Source organism: Aplidium turbinatum, chromosome 12, assembly GCF_918807975.1.
Source record: "Aplidium turbinatum chromosome 12, kaAplTurb1.1, whole genome shotgun sequence".
NCBI lineage: Eukaryota > Metazoa > Chordata > Ascidiacea > Aplousobranchia > Polyclinidae > Aplidium > Aplidium turbinatum.
Genome location: NC_137483.1, coordinates 3,117,503 through 3,134,448, shown reverse-complemented (window position 1 = coordinate 3,134,448; position 16,946 = coordinate 3,117,503). Strand labels below are relative to the sequence as shown.

The 16,946-nt window shown below is 38.9% G+C and overlaps 1 protein-coding gene across 1 annotated transcript; it reads left to right on the top strand.

Moving 5' to 3' along the window:
* The first annotated feature begins 14,644 nt into the window (after positions 1-14,644).
* Positions 14,645-15,963, top strand: LOC145781295 (C-type lectin lectoxin-Lio3-like). Its single transcript, XM_082593071.1, has 3 exons — positions 14,645-14,677; positions 15,152-15,305; positions 15,708-15,963. Exons 1-3 carry the CDS (start codon positions 14,665-14,667, stop codon positions 15,961-15,963), a joined length of 423 nt encoding a protein of 140 aa, XP_082449197.1. The 5' UTR covers positions 14,645-14,664.
* The last annotated feature ends 983 nt before the right edge of the window (positions 15,964-16,946 follow it).

Below are 16,946 nucleotides of genomic sequence, written 5' to 3'. Positions count from 1 at the left end.
TTAAAAAACTCTGTTTTATCAATTTGCAGTAAGTTATTTACAAAACGTTAAGTACGAGAAGGCAACTTTTTTAAAATCCTGGTGATGCTTTTCATAATATTGTGTTTTGGGCTAATTGTTTTAAGAGCATGACTATTGCCATAATATAAGGTGTTGCAACCATGCCATATTTTACCTTGAAAATCCAATTAAAACGACAATTTTTTTCAAATTCAACGTTAAAACTGCCAACATGGCAATCCTTTTCAAGCCTTATCTTGAATTACAGCGTTTCGCTTCCAATCCAGATGCTATCATAGCGACATTCACGGCTACACTAGCGACCATATAAGCGTTTGCTTTTTATATGCACAAGTGAGCCACTCGCGTTAGTTTGGTTTTTAAATCTTTATCCTCGGACTGACAAAGCCTTGATGGGTTATTCCTGGTAGTTTCGCATAGGCTAGGCTGTAGAGTCTCTTGACGCAGGGCCGATCACTGAGATTGGCAGAGTGAAGTTTTCCGATTGTTGAAGTGTTGTTGCCGGGAAATGATTCCATTCACTAGGTGCCGCTGAATGGAGAGCAGTCCTGCAACGCGTTGCTCAAGCGCACACTCCGAGAGCCGAACCAGCACCGCGTGATCTTGAGTCGGGCGCGTAACCACTGAGCTAACGGGGCGGACGTTGCTGAGAGAAATCCTTTCACAAATTTTACCAACATGGTACTGCATTGGCTATCAACACAAACACAACATTAAACAATGAAATATACGCTGATGTCTCTTAACCTCTGTTCTGGTTCCTTGATGTTAGGGAGGAAGAAAAGTTGTACAATGATCCTTCCGTTTAGATGCAATCGAACGATTAAACATAACAAGCAAGTAAAATGTCTGGTTTTAAAAAATGACTAAAAAGAAAATCTAAAAAATTGCTCAATCAAAAGGAATCATGATAAAAAAATCAAAATGTAATGTTGAAAATTTTAATCAACTTGAATTCTCTGAAGGAAGTGGGAGGTGGACAAGTTTTTCTCTTTCTCAGCTTGAAGACAAATTCAAATACTTATTGTTGTAAATAAAATAAAATCAGTTACGTTCGGAAACTTGTAAAGTTATGACTTATTGATAAAGCTTTCGCCACCGTAAAGGCGGCTTCTTCAGTATCGTATTCAAATAGACTATGAATAGTATCTAAATTGGCTAAATAGAAGATAAGAAGCTGCCTTTATGGTGACAAAAGCTTTATCAATAAATTATAGAAGTTTTCGAACCAGACATTTTACTTGCTTGTTATGTTTAATCGTTCGATTGCATCCAAACGGAAGGATCATTGTACAACTTTTCCTCCTCCCTAACATCAAGGAACCAGAACAGAGGTTAAGAGACATCAGCGTATATTTCATTGTTTAATGTTGTGTTTGTGTTGATAGCCAATGCAGTACCATGTTGGTAAAATTTGTGAAAGGATTTCTCTCAGCAACGTCCGCCCCGTTAGCTCAGTGGTTACGCGCCCGACTCAAGATCACGCGGTGCTGGTTCGGCTCTCGGAGTGTGCGCTTGAGCAACGCGTTGCAGGACTGCTCTCCATTCAGCGGCACCTAGTGAATGGAATCATTTCCCGGCAACAACACTTCAACAATCGGAAAACTTCACTCTGCCAATCTCAGTAATCGGCCCTGCGTCAAGAGACTCTACACGTAGCCTATGCGAAACTACCAGGAATAACCCATCAAGGCTTTGTCAGTCCGAGGATAAAGATTTAAAAACCAAACTAACGCGAGTGCCTCACTTGTGCATATAAAAAGCAAACGCTTATATGGTCGCTAGTGTAGCCGTGGATGTCGCTATGATAGCATCTGGATTGGAAGCGAAACGCTGTAGTTCAAGATAAGGCCTGAAAAGGATTGCCATGTTGGCAGATTTAACGTTGAATTTGAAAAAAATTGTCGTTTTAATTGGATTCTCAAGGTAAAATATGGCATGGTTGCAACACCTTATATTATGGCAATAGTCATGCTCTTAAAACAATTAGCCCAAAACACAATATTATGAAAAGCATCACCAGAATTTTAAAAAAGTTGCCTTCTCGTACTTAACGTTTTGTAAATAACTTACTGCAAATTGATAAAACAGAGTTTTTTAAAGTATCTGGAGCGCTAAAAAATGTAAAAAAAGGTCAAAAATATGTCAAAATGCCAAGCTCAATATAGCTTGCCACACGATATATTTCGAAGCTGAACTTAGCAGTTCAAAACAAAAAGCCAAACTATTCCGCTTACTTTATTCATGTGTCAAAACGATCATAGATGCATAGCCTTGAACAAGAAAATTGTCAACAAACATAAATCACAAATACTTAGAGCTAAACTTAACGTCATCAATCTAAGAGTGTAACAGTTGAGAAGGAGCGATCTTCCTGGCGTCAGCACTACCTGAGTACTCACTATAGAACAGCGAGCATTGTGTTTCGCTAACCATACCGGTGTAGCCTCCACACTAGCCATCAAGACTTTTCCCAAAAGCATGTGCTTCTCGTTAGTCGAGTGTAGCAAGAACTCAACGATAGAAAGAAATATGTGGTGCGGTACTGATGAGCCCAGCCTCATGGGCAAAACACGTATCTATCGCTGAGTTCTTGCTACATTCGACTGCCGAGAAACCTAAGAGTGTAACGTCACATGATGCAATTCTTACAAGAAGTTATCTATACTGGAGCACATCTGCATGGTTGGAGGGTTTGTAAAGTAAAATCTTTTATTCAGCTGATTATAGTGATAAACTTGTTTTGAAAACCAGACTTATGTTTCATTAAAATACCAAGGTAATGATTACAATTTAATCAGAACCAATCAAGTGTGACAAGATGGAAAGTTATCCGGTTATATCTCCATTTAATGTATTTGACCGATCGTATGTGGTGGGGTCGGATAGTAAGACATAATACATTCTGAGTACTCAGTAAAGTCCACAAAAATCTGCAATTGTCCTTTAAACTTAAATTGTGTCCTCGCAGAGACCATAACGCGCGGTTGTGCACTCTGCGTCATTGGTTCTGAAGTTTCGTCCGGAATTTATCCCCCCGCAGTCCTCATTTTTCTGATTATTGGGTTCCCCACTCCACCAGTGGGCGTTTGACCGAGTGGCTGTTGTTCCATCCACCCACTTCCATCTCCTCTCGTATACCAGGTCCTTAAGTCCAATCCAGGTGAACTCGTCTCTCAGCAGCATGGTGTTGGCTATGGCTCTGGAAATCAGTATATGTTGTTGCTAACATGCAGGTAAGCGTACAAAACACTTTTAAGAAATTACAAATATTATACAGGCCTACAAAACAAAACTTAATTTTTTTAGTTCTTGGAATGTCAAACCTATTTTGTTGTGACCTATATTATGTGACGCCACCATTTCAAAAACGTAAGCATTTTTTTTCATCAGGTTTAATTTTTGAGATATAGTTATAGCCCCTGTGACGCGGGGTTATAGGCCTACCTAGTTTTACCATACCATGTACCTCTACATGAACAAAATTTATTTAAACATTTAAAGGCATGTTATTGGTAGAACATCAACATACTTGTAGCCTATTAATAATATCTCAAACAACTTAAAGCTATCAAAAATATCATCAGCGCAAAGACAAGTGTTAAAGAGATTGAACAAGCTTCAACTTGCTGTTGTCATCTACAGTACAGTAGCATGCATTGCAAAACTATATACATACGCATGCGCAGATAGGCTGCCAGTGTGGTTAGAAGATATAAGACATCAATTGCGTCCATTCATAATAAATTATTCTATGGTTTGAGCTGAAAAAGGTTTGAGCTGGAAATTACACAGATATGCTTTACATAATACGTTATTTCAGTCGTTTTTTGCATTGATTCAACGTCCACAGACGTTGAATCGATGTAACAAACAACTGATTTACTATACGAAGATTAATGATCCCAGACTATTAGTGCTTTGGATTTTATTTCAGTTTAGAGCGGTGTCAAGTGAAATGCTGGAATAAAAAAGATCATTTTCGTTATGAAATTTTGAAGATGAGTTTCTTTCCATTTCTAAAATGAACAAAAAATATTTAATGGAATGCAAATTTATCTGTTAACAAACTCAAGTAAAAAAAATCTTGTGGATATTATTTTCCAGTGATGAATTACAATGGTATTTTCATACTACACCACATCTGGCGTATTTTTTAAATAAATAAGAAAAGAATTATATTTCTAATCATAAAATCCTGTTTCAAAGTGGAAACGACCCGCATTGAGAAAGAAGGCAAGCAGGTTATTATTCACATACATTATGAAGTAATTTTACAATATGAGTAAACTGTTCAAAACGAAGCTTATATAATTCTTACCGACATGCATAAACACGCACCTAAACTTACAAATCCGTAACGATACATACTATAGGTCAAGTATTTTCAATATAATTCTTGAAAGATCATAAAATATGTTTACTTCAAAAGGTCGCTGAGGTAGAAATGGATGCTATGGTCATGCATAGTAAGGTTGACGGTGGTAATTTTAGACTAGAGCCGGAGATGATTTTATTTGCCTGCAAGGGGATCGGGAACTTAAAGAAACCACCGCGTATTCTTTGAATATATTGCGTTTTTCTTAGAAGTGCCTAGATCTAGACCTGAGGATCTCATTGGTACATGGCTCAAATTATTCTCTCAACGCTCTGGCCACCAACGTTTTTTTTTCTGCATTAAATTTAGTGATTCTTTAAGCTTGCGGTTTGAATTGCTACAAACTTTGAAGTGCTACAAAATACAAATCATAAGTTCGTGCATTTTTACTTGGACGAAGTTGAACTTGTTGGCATCCGGTCTCTGTTCACATGATATATGGTTTGCGTCTTTGATTCACACCAGTGTTGCCAACCACACTTAATGAATGGGTACTAATTTTTTTTTCTAAATGAGTACCAAATTGATAAACAGAGTACCAAATTTTTTTCACCTTTAAAAATAACAAATTTTTATCCACTTCATTAGCGCAGAACGAAATTATAACCATAATTTTTTCCATCGAGTTTTTTTTTCTTTCAGACAAAGTTTTTTTTTCTTTTTCTTTTCTTTTTTCTTCCAGGTGGACCACCAGTGGTCCACCTGGACCACGTTGAGAATCACTGCTCCAGAGTACCAATCGGCAACACTGCTTCACACAGTAACATTGTGAAAGTCTTCTTCTAGAATGCTACATCAAAAGTATACTTACACATGAAATATTGGTGAAGATTTAAGAAGTATTTTTTAAAAATACTAATTTTATATTCAATTAATAATTATCCTTTGCAAAGCTTGAGTGTTTCGCAGTTCCATGTGACATCGCTATATAACCCACAAAGAGCTTTGAAAGAACAAGACGTTTGTGAAGTTAAATCTTTGCATTAACCGTTTGTGTTCACTATATTATTAACTCCACTCTACGACATTTTGGAAATTGTGTTACTAGGCTAAGCTACTACTACTGCTACAACTATTACTACTACTGCTTCTCTGACTTACTATTTCCAGCAGCAGCCTACTTGCAAGATATAACCTTCCCAGACAACCACTTTATCTGGTCTAGAACGGGTAAAGATCTGGTCAGATCCGTACCCGATCTGCTAAAAAGCTTGACCAGATAAAGTGGCTGTCTGGGTTTCTTTCAGGCTTACCACAAAAGAATAACAGCAACTATTATGGAGAAACGCATTGTTACCATGAACCCAACTAGTTTAACTTGTAAAGCAGTTACTGTTAAGTTTAGGCTAGTTACAACAACTGGAAAGGGGTATTTAACCAAAACTTATCCAACCGAAAGCTCACGAAAGAAGTAATTTTTTTTAAACAACAAAAACTGTTTTGAAATCGCATTTGTATCAATTAACACAACATGTTTTATGTATTCATTCACAATCAAGTATTTACAAACAATCAATCAATCATTTTTTACAATGAAGCAACTTACTGAATAAGCTCTCTATTTCCACTTATTCGAGAAAGTCTATCTCCCTGTCCCAAAGCGGTGGGATGGCGCAGCGGATAAGACACTCGCTTTCCAATCATGCAATTCCTGGTTCGATCCCCGGCTTGGTTGTTGAAAAACACTGCTCACCTCAACCCAGGATGTAATAAATTGGGTGGGCGTAGTTGCTGAAGTAAAGGCAGCCGAGAGAAAGGAACTGGCCACCTTACTCTCATTAGTGCCGAAGGCTTAGTATAATGAGAACCTTATCTTCTCATCCCCCAATGCTTGGATCAAATACGGGACTCAACATTTTTTACCTGTCTGGGTTTCTGGGTTTCTGGGTCACCAGAAGTACCTGTCCACCTTGCATGTGATTAAGTGTCCTGAAAAAGACATAACCGCATTTTGACTAGTGCCAAGCCAAATTCCCAAAGCGCTCACAACTGCGTAGCCGAAAATGTAATGAGATTATTTCACATGCAAAATATTCAAAAAAACTTTCAAGACGTTTCCTCCTTTCGTTTTTTTCTTTGTGTTGTAGTTACGAGGCTAAATGCAAATCTCATCTTCGTGGTTTTTGTCAGGAAAGATCATAATAACTGACGCACAAGCTGCAAAAAGTTGTTGTTGTGCTCATATACTTCAGATAAATTCTTGGATATCGTTTTTCGGCACCTAAACACCATTTTACAGATTATGATTATAATACACGTTTTTCTGTTGTTACTTGTTGATGTTGTGATTCATCCATCATCATCCATTCTGCTTCAAAGAAGCCTGGTCTTCAATCCAAACCATCAAGGTCGACCAGTGTCTGCAGCAACTCCTCCATCTCCTTCTGTTGTTAGCATCTTTAATTTTCAGGTTTCCTTTTGTAATGTCATCTTTCCGTGTCATCTCACGTTTTCTTTTGGTCTTATTTTTCTGCAGAATGGATTGCAGCAAGTTTGTGTTGGAAGAACTGAAGGTTTCTTGCTAGTCAAACATATATGCAAATAATAGTGTTATCATTAAGGTTCCATGATTTTCGTGTTGAAAACAAGCTCAAATTCATTACAGTACCAAATATGGCAATGCAGTAACAAGGTAGGATTTGATTTTGTGATGTGTCATTACAAGTTCTTGTAATTGATTATTAAGCTTGTTAGTTTATTTAAGACAAATTTGGATGGAATTGTTCGTCAAAAAAACCTCAATTAAAATCCCGAAACAGAAACAACTTCAAGGAAACAGAAATCTGAAAACACGACTGAGTTTATGACAATGATGGATTGTACCCAACACAATGCCTATAAATACAACCGAGCTGAAGTTGGAGTGGAAGAATGAAAGTAATCGCGTGAAAGCGACTCAGAACGGTTAGAAAAAAGCTTTGAGGTGAAGTTGGCTCCAATATCAACACAAATGATTGAAAATTCGAGTAGCGGAAGCTATCTAACATTATGTTGCAGCTTATGCAAAACAAAATAAAGATTAAAAAAAAGAATACAAAAAACGCCATTTCGAATTTCACCAAAATGTTTTGATCTTAATTTAACTCAGTTATTCAAGAAGTTTTATGTATTATGTGCTCGAAGCAAAATCAAAATGCAGAAAAGTTTTTAAACACCAAAATTAGCGTCAATTTCAAAACGCGTACTTTGCACCATGGTCTGCAAATACAAGTAGGCGGGTCAATATAAGGTTTGACCCCAAAAAAATGTATACAAAAGTTTTTTTTGTTCCAAGTGTATGATTAGGTGGTATTATACTCCAGAAAAAAAGTCTACAAAAATCTGACCCCGGGAAAGTGATCAATTTACATAATTTGAAAATGGTGACCCCCAAATTTTTCAATGTACACAAATTTTTTTTTAGTTTAGTTAACACACTATAAATGTATTAAACACATATAAACATGGTATCTATGCACCAAATGAACATATCAGAAACCGTCTGTGATGTCATTATGATGTCATGGAAGACATAGGCGTCGATTTTTTAACATTTAAGAAAAAATCTGAAGGGGCAAGATGATAAAAAGTGTGAAATATGTACCCAAATTTGAACAGTTCCATAAAATTGCACTGTCAAAGATACAAAAAGAACAGAAAAGCAGGGTGGCTGCCCCCCCAAACAATTTCTACTTTGGGGCGCGCCCCCCTGCTTCCCTGGATTCGACGCCTATGACGGACGAGTATATGCACTAAACGTCAGAGAATGTCAGAGATGAAGTACCATTTTTCAAGTTATGATTGTTACATCCTAATAGTCGTCACAATTATCATCTGTACTGTCTGTGTCGTCTTGATCCAATGGAAGGACATTGTTTGGGTTTTCACAGGACACAAGTTGGCATTGTCCACAAGCAGAGGTACACGGAAATCCGTACCTCCTACATGTACATCACCGTGTTGCGCAAGCGATCGTGCAATTACAATGCACATCTTTAACAGATTGTCCGGTGCAGGGTTTTTCAGAGTCATTACTGGTGCGAATCGTTTGTGCTTAATCTTCCAACCCCAGCCAGTAGGGTCCAAATTGCTTTCTAGTCCTAACCATATTATTATTTGATAGTAAGCACGCAGAAAATGGAATATTGTAGAAGATGGAGTTGGTGGGAGTCGGGCTGGCGCAACGAAGGATGACACTGAAACTACTTTTTTTTTCAACACAGAATGTCGCAAAGATGCCAGCAAATCGCTTTGCTTTCCAGCAAAGAGTAGAACCATTGACTGTTTGCCATACTCTTCAATTGCATCCACCTTCTGGCCAGGTTTTGTAAATGCAAGTGCCAAGGATTCTAGCTCTTTGTCGCCTTTGGTGGCTTTCTGAAAGAGTGTTCTCTTTCCTATTCCGAAGATTCGTGAGGTGGTATCGCATCCTGTAAACGCATGGATGAAGATTTTTTTTTTTTCTTTTTGCGCAACGCTCAGAGTTCAAGATGGATACCACTACATCTTGCAGGTTTACAATCTTCCATATAAAATGGATTTGTTTCCTGTCTCATCATTAGTGCGTCCGCTCCGGGAGCCGTCCACACACCCAAACACTCAGCAGGCACACCATACTTACATGGGAGATACCTACCAGGGAGGCGAGGGACTCACTACGACCGAAGGGGCCCACCGCGGTAGATGGTAATCTGTGGATGTAAATGTTTGGTTAGTGGCTGCCTCAAGCTGATCTGCCTGTCTCAACTTTCCTCTTGCTGATCTTGGAGCAGTCTAAGAGATGGCGGGTCAAGCTCAAGAACTAGCGCATTTTGGTAGAGAGTTAATTTTAATTTTATTTGAAATTGTTTGTGTGTGTGTATCTTCTTGTTGCCCGCTTGAAGAAGGGCACCTGCTTGTGGGAGACGGGCCACTGCAGTCTGACACCTCATTTGGCGGAGATGCCAGAGAGGAGCGGCCAGAGGGAGGGTAGCTTTCGCTGACCCCAGAGTCGTCTTGGAATGGGCCGCTGCAATCCTGTCATCCCAGAGCGAGTGAGACAACGGAGAGGGACGGTTAAAGATCTCCCGCTGCAATCACTCTTCCGGCATCAGGCCGTGGTAGATGAGTGAGAGGGACGGGTTAAAGGTGGGTTGTTACGCCCTTGGCTGTCTAAGCTTCTTCAAAGATGATCTACGACCGTACTGTGCTAGTGAGATCCACCGCTGCAATCAGTCATCCCTACCACCAAGGACGACTGAGAGGGCGGTTGAAGAGTGGATCTCGACTGGTTCTTCTTTCTTCCGACCGTAGGAGGAGGTTTGGAAGGAGTAGAAATGTCAGATGACAAAGGAATGTTATGCTTTTGTGTTATGTTTTTCGTTTTTGTCATGATAACCCACAGGGCTTGAATGGTGGACCGTTTTGTGTCCTGTATATATGTGTCGCCTATGTCCAGAGATATCTTCTTTTGGATGATGGTGTGCTTGGCGATATTCATCATGGTCAGAAGGATCAGGTTGTTCTTTTGTCCTCCAGGGATTTGGTTGTAAAGGATAATGTCCTTTGTTATTTCTATGTCTTCCTTGGTTAGGTCAAAATATTGTTGTTTCAGGCGTTTCCATATTCCTTGTGCAAAGGAGCACTCGGTGAGGACGTGGGTCACATTGTCTTCAGTTTTTCTGCAGAATTTGCAACTGGTTTTTCTGTCAGATTGTAGACTTCTTTGAAATTCTCCCCATTTGTATCCTCCATGAGCAATCCGAAAGGACATGGAGGATAGGTGAAGTGGAAGGAGGAATTTGATTCCTTTGTTTTTCAAGAGGATCTCATTCCAAGGAATCTTCTTTCCGTTTTGATCAATCTTGTCAATCTTCTTTTCATTTTGCGTTTTCAGATTGAGGTAGATGTTTTTGTAGGAAGTATTTTCCCAGTCGTGTTTCAAGCCTTTGAGTTTGCAAAAGGACTTGAAGATGTCCGCATACATTTCGTTTGGAATCGGGGCATGCGGAATGCTGTTGGAGAACAGATGAGGATTGATGTGTCTCATTCTGTAGCTCAAATTGAACATGGCCCATTTGTGCCAGATTTCGGTGGCGTCTTCTAGTGGGAAGAGGTGCCGGATTTTGTCGATTCGACTAGTTTGGAATTTTGATTGAATGTCCACCATGTTGATGCCTCCATCTTTGACAGGAGGAAGTGTCTTGCTTCTCTGGAGTTGTTCAAATGGTGAAGGATGCCAGAGGAAGCCGAAGAGGATTTTGTTTAGTTCTTTGATGTGTTGTTTCGTTGGCATCAGCACTCTACTGAGATGCAAAGTGACGGGTACCAAGAGAGTGTTGATGATCGAGATCTTTCCATAGAGGGAGAGTCTTCGTGGTTTGTGGATGTTGGCGATCGTTTGAGTTTTCTTGATGGCGGTCTGCCAGTTCATCTTGTCGAGTTCTGTTTTGTTTGTTCCTAGCCAGATGCCAAGGATCTTGACGTTGTTCAAGATCGCAGCTTCTGGAAAGAGCTGCTGAGCTCTTTGGGCCAGGTCAGGTTTGGACGCCAGGATCTGGGTCTTTCCCTGGTTCACTTTCTGGCCGGACATCGTCTGGTAGATGGCAAGTTCTCCGTTGATTTCTTTGAGAGATGGAATGTCTCTTGTGATGAATGTGGTGTCGTCCGCATATTGCTGGATTTTGATTGTCAACTTGGAAAAGCGAAAACCGTTGATAAGATGGTTTTTCTCTATGCGACGGGTCAACACGTCGGCACAGATTATGAAATAGAGCATGCTGAGGGGACAACCTTGTCGAATGCCCCTTTTGACGTTGATTCGTTTTGTTAAAGCTCCGTTGATTTCTATTTTGCTTTTTGTTTTGTTGTAAACCAAAGACAGGTAATTCATCATTATTGGTTTTACTCCGAGTTTCTTCAGGATTCCATAGAGGAAGGAGTGACTAACTCTATCAAATGCCTTTTCAAAGTCGGTTATCATGATGTACAAGTTCCTGTGTTGTGTTTGGGATGCTTCCAGGGCAGCTTGTATGTTCATAGTGACATGCTCTATTCTGCGGTTTGGCAGTCCACATTTCTGATTCGGACAAATCAGGTTTGTGATCATGGGTGTGAGTCTGTTGGAGAGGATTTTACTCAAGATCTTGTAGTCTGTGTTGAGCAGAGAGATCGGTCTCCAGTTTTTGAGCTTTTCTTTTTCACCTTTTTTAAAGATTAACTTCACTTTTGCTTCTCTCATTGAGGGAGTCATTGTTTTTCTCAAGTAGCAATTTGTAAGCATCTCTAGAATGTCGTGTTTCAGGAAATGCCAGCATTTTTGGTAGAATAATGAGCCGAGACCATCTGATCCAGGTGCAGAATCCTTGTTAAGAGAATCGATGGCGGTTTTTACTTCTTTTAGACTGATCAGCTGTTCCGCTTGTTCAGCTGCGTCTTCCTCAATTTTGGCCTCTCCAAGAATGTTCAGGTAGTTGTCTTGTTCTTGAGGGTTGATGTCGTCTTCCACACCCCATAGGGAGTGATAGAAGCTGTGTACTTCTTTAAGAATGTCTTCTTTTTTGGTTAGAGTTGTGTTGTTTGTGCCATGTATCTCAGTGATAGAGCTACTTTTACAATTCTTTTCTTCTGCTTTGAAGAAGCTTTTGGAGGGCTCTTCATCGCTTGTTGGAGTTGTTCTGGATCTGATTTGAGATCCGATTGCTTTGTAATCGTAGGAATTTTGGACTTTCTCCAAGAATTCCGGTCGACGTTCTTCCAAGACGTGGTTTGGATGAGCGTCCAGAGTGAGGAGCATATTGTTAGCCTGATTGTAGTCTTCTCTACGCTTGAGTGCGACATCTTGCGAGAGTTCGATCAGACGATGATGATGAACTGTATTATTTCGATCAACGACGCACGAGTACAAAATAATTGACACGGCGAGAAGAACACAATAAACATAGCCAGGTCAGAGACTTTAAAGAACCGGCCTGCCACGCCCCGTGGAGGCGGGGAGCGGCGTGATTATGGGGTGGCGATGCACCCGGAAGGGAAGTCCACCAGCTTAGGTCGCGGGGGCCAGGCTGGGGAGTCTAGGTACCTGTGGAAGGAAAGTGTGGATCGAGAATTTTGTGCGACTCGTCCGCAAAAGTTAGAATGGCGGAACGGGCCAGGGAGACGGGCTTTGCTTTCTGCAAACGCAAAAAGGTCAGCTCACGACGGGCCGGGCGACAGAAGTTTTATAAAGCCAGGCAGCGCCCACGTCTCCATCACGTGACCGTAACACAGGTACGTTTAACTCCTATACCTTTTTTTTTTTTTTTTTTTTTTTTCTTCGAAGTAGCTACTGTTTCCAATGTGGTCTTTCCTTCTATCAACAAGGTGTACATGTCCTCACACGACTTCACTGAACCATTTAACTCGGGATCACTATCCATCATTTCAGAGACCAGCATCCCATTCAAGCATTTTTCTATCAAGAGGTAGCCTCGCAAAGCTCTCTGCACAGCTTTGCCACCCATCATATGCTTTACTGCATTGTCCCATAAACAGTTTCGAGAATGTCCATCAGACCTGACCCTTGTGGACAATGCCAACTTGTGTACTGTGAAAACCCAAACAATGTCTTTCCATTGGATCAAGACGACACAGACAGTACAGATGATAATTGTGACGACTACTAGGATGTAACAATCATAACTTGAAAAATGGTACTTCATCTCTGACATTCTCTGACGTCTAGTGCATATACTTTTCCATCATAGGCGTCGATTCCCGGGAGGCAGTGGGGCGCACCCCCAGTAGAAAACAAGAAAGAAAACTAACCCTGCTTTTCTGTTCTTTTTTGTAGCTTTGACAGTGTAATTTTATGGAACTGTTCAAATTTGGGTACATATTTCACACTTTTTATCATCTTGCCCCTTCAGATTTTTTCTTAAATGTTAAAAAATCGATGCCTATGTCTTCCATGACATCATAATGATATCACAAACGGTTTCTGATATGTTCATTTGGTGCATAGATACCATGTTTATAAGTGTTTAATACATTTATAGTGTGTTAATTGAACTAAAAAAAATTTTGTGTACATTGAAAAATTTGGGGGTCACCATTTTCAAATTATGTAAATTGATCACTTTCCCGGGGTCAGATTTTTGTAGACTTTTTTTGCTGGGGTATAGTACAACCTAATCATACACTTGGAACAAAAAAGCTTTTGTATAAATTTTTTTGGGGTTGCCCCCATATTTTTCATATATTGACCCGCCTAAAACATAAAACATGACACATAAAAAAAAGTTTAATTCTCGATCGATTAAAAAAAAACAAAAAACTTTGAAATGAAATAGAAAGCAAAAATTGTTTTAATACTATTTAAAAGACAAAACAAACCAAGCTTTGAGCTATTTTGACTTAAAAGTTTTATCACTTAATTTGTGGAGTTTCGAATAATCAAAATCTTGATCATAACTGGACTATATTTATTTGCTCTTAAAAAAATGTCTTAATTTTGTTAAACTTTAACTTCATTGGATTGAACGATGTTATTCTATTCCCAGACAGCAAAATTAGTTATTTTTGCATTGATTCAACGTCTTCAGACGTAAAAATAACGGATTTTGCGGTTTGGGCTATTTGAAAATTCAAAACACAAATTTGAGTTGAAAACGTTCACAACCGAAAATTTACATGTAAGTTAATGAGACGTATTACTTCACTAAGCCCGCTCCGTGGCATAGGTACAAAGTATCCATTTCTTAACTTATAGAACTGTTTAACACACAACCGCTCAGGTCATACCAAAGACCTTGTTAAGCTGTTTTCGACATGTTTTGCAGCGCTCAGGAAATAGAATCGGATAATAACTCACTCAGTTGCGCTACTATGCGGTTACGCTGACACTGTCTAGTAAAACGCAAACAGAAGTTAGAATTACAAGAATTTTCTAAAATTATTTTTCCAAATTCGTATTATACAAATTTATAACTGCTTCAATCAATAAATCATAAACTACTGCTTTGAAGATAGATTTTTGTTAGCCAAATTTTAACAGCCTTCGATTCAAATAAATTTTCACTTTTTTTACGAACAAAGCCTGATCAAAAGAGTCTTGGGAAACCAAAACGTAGCCTACATGTAGGTTATGCGAGTTTGGTAAGGCACCGAATCTCTGACACATTTTGATCGTTCTTACTTTAAGTGAGCATTAGTGGTGCAGTATTTACCCTGATCATAATCCATCATTACAGAGTTTCCATCTGATATTGTGAAACATGATTTCTATAACGAGTCTGCTATGTATCTTTGTGGTTGCTGGGAGTGTCATTATGACAACGGGAAGTAAGTATTGTTGTCTGACACTGGTTGTGCTGGTTGTCATTGTATTTATCAACAAACCTTTGTAGTCAGGCGAGTTTCTACCCATTGTTATGGAGGGATGACTCCCAATGAGTTTAATAACGCATAATTCGGTCTGTTATCTTTTGTACTGTAATAATAAGTAGCCTACGGTAAACAAACTCAGTCAGGTTCAGAAGCTTGTGTAATTTATTGATAAAGCTTTCGCCACCGTAAAGGCGAATTCTTATTCAAATAGAATTCAAATGTAATTGCTTTCATCATTTTAGTCTGATACTCTCCATATTATTTTTTTTTCTTTGTTTTTTATCGCATTGCGCATCCGGCTGGATCATTGGTGAATTTAAGCGAAGGTTTTCAATGAATAGTTTATTAACAAAGTTTTATTTTGAAATTATTATTAAAAGTGTTGCCAAATACAAATATCACCACATATGAACTAAACTTCTGTTGTAGGTCATATTGTCAACGATGGATGGATCTACGCCGGAAACGGACTCAGATACCGGATGTATCCATATAAGTCAAGTTGGCAGGCCGCCAGGCGTTGGTGCCAGCAACAAGGGGGAGACTTGGCGGCAAAAGGAATGCGAGATTATTGGACAAGAGTGTGAGCAGCTACCAAACTAGGTTAAACTGCTTATAAACAAATAGCAGGGGGTGCTAATAATTTTTTTGCTACTACTTCTATGCTCAAATTATATAAACTACTCATAAGTTTGAATACATTTTAATTTTTCATTATTGTCATTGCTGTCAAATTGACTATTGTTCTTAATGTTTTATTAATAACATATATTTTTATTATTATTATTAAAAATAATGAATAAAATCCAAATAATCAATTAATCTACTTAGATTCTAAGTTATTTTAGATTTAATAAGCGATGAATATTATATTTAAAGTCAATCATATTATAACAAATATTAAAAATGTTGTCACAAAAATTAGGCTTAATAACTAATATTCTTATTTTGTATTTGTTTTGTCTCATTTTAAATTCCTTTGTAGATATATAGCCAACGTTATGTTGCTGAGAGATGAATTCATCTGGATTGGACTTAACGACATAGACCGGGAAGGTCGATACATGTGGGTGGATGGACAACAAGCAACATACTCAAATGCCAACTGGTACGGCTCAGAACCTAATAATTACGACAACGAAGATTGTGGGGGAATAGATGTTTCTAGAAACTTCAGAACAAATGATGAAAGCTGCTGCAACCACCACTATGGTTTGTGTGAAGATGAAGTCGACGATTAAGTTTAGAAATCTACTGCACATATTTCTGGACATTTTATCAATCTGTGCGCACTTTATGTGCCCTTAATTAATTTCTATTTGGTGTTTGATAACTTCAAAAACAAGATTTCAATGGTGTTTAATTCTTTGAATTGAAATATCGTTTACTTTGCTCTTAGTAAAGTAGTTGCACTATCAGCAGTGGCGGCTCAGCCCCACATGAAAGAATGAGAAGAGGGAAAATATGTTTTCCTCTGTGAGACTGTGTTTGTCCGACCCGGTTACTTTTTTCAGTTAAAAATTGCGGATAGAAAATTAAAATATTAAAAGTTTCGTTTGGCAACACCGATATTGGGCAAACTGCTCTGCAGCCGGAGATTCTGGATTTCAAGTGCTCTGATTGGCTAAAAATTATCCTTGAAGCTCCACCTCTTTTGGTATTTTACAACAATTTTTGAATCTGTTGGGGCTGCATAGAAAACAGCCCCACCTAACCGAATAACTTTACAGACTTTTTAAAGTTAGTTTTTATTTTGCAGAGTAGCGATGAGCCATGAATGTAGAAGTGTTAGCTGTAGAGTCAGGGTATTCAACAGGTTATAGGAAGTACTAGTCCAGCCTAGGCCATCTCAAAATCACTTGAACTTTGTATGCAACGGCTAGGCTAGTCAAGACTAAGCTCAATACTAGTAAAGGTTGTCTCCAAACAAATAGCCTACTGCTAGTTTTTTTAAATGATAGCTTAGGAATACATCAACTTTTTAACAAAGTTAGAATGCATTTTTTCAAAATTTGATGTAAAAACATGCTCAGAACGCACCAAATTTAATGTAAATTTTCAAAATTTTCTGAGAGGGGGAGCCCCCAGACCCCCCGCGAAGTCGTTCACCTTTGGCGAACTCAGTGACGGGCTTCGCCCCCGGACTGTTTCTTGCAGCCCCACTGCTCACAAACACCACCAGCCGCCACTGACTATCAGTATCACCCACACGAACTGATAACAA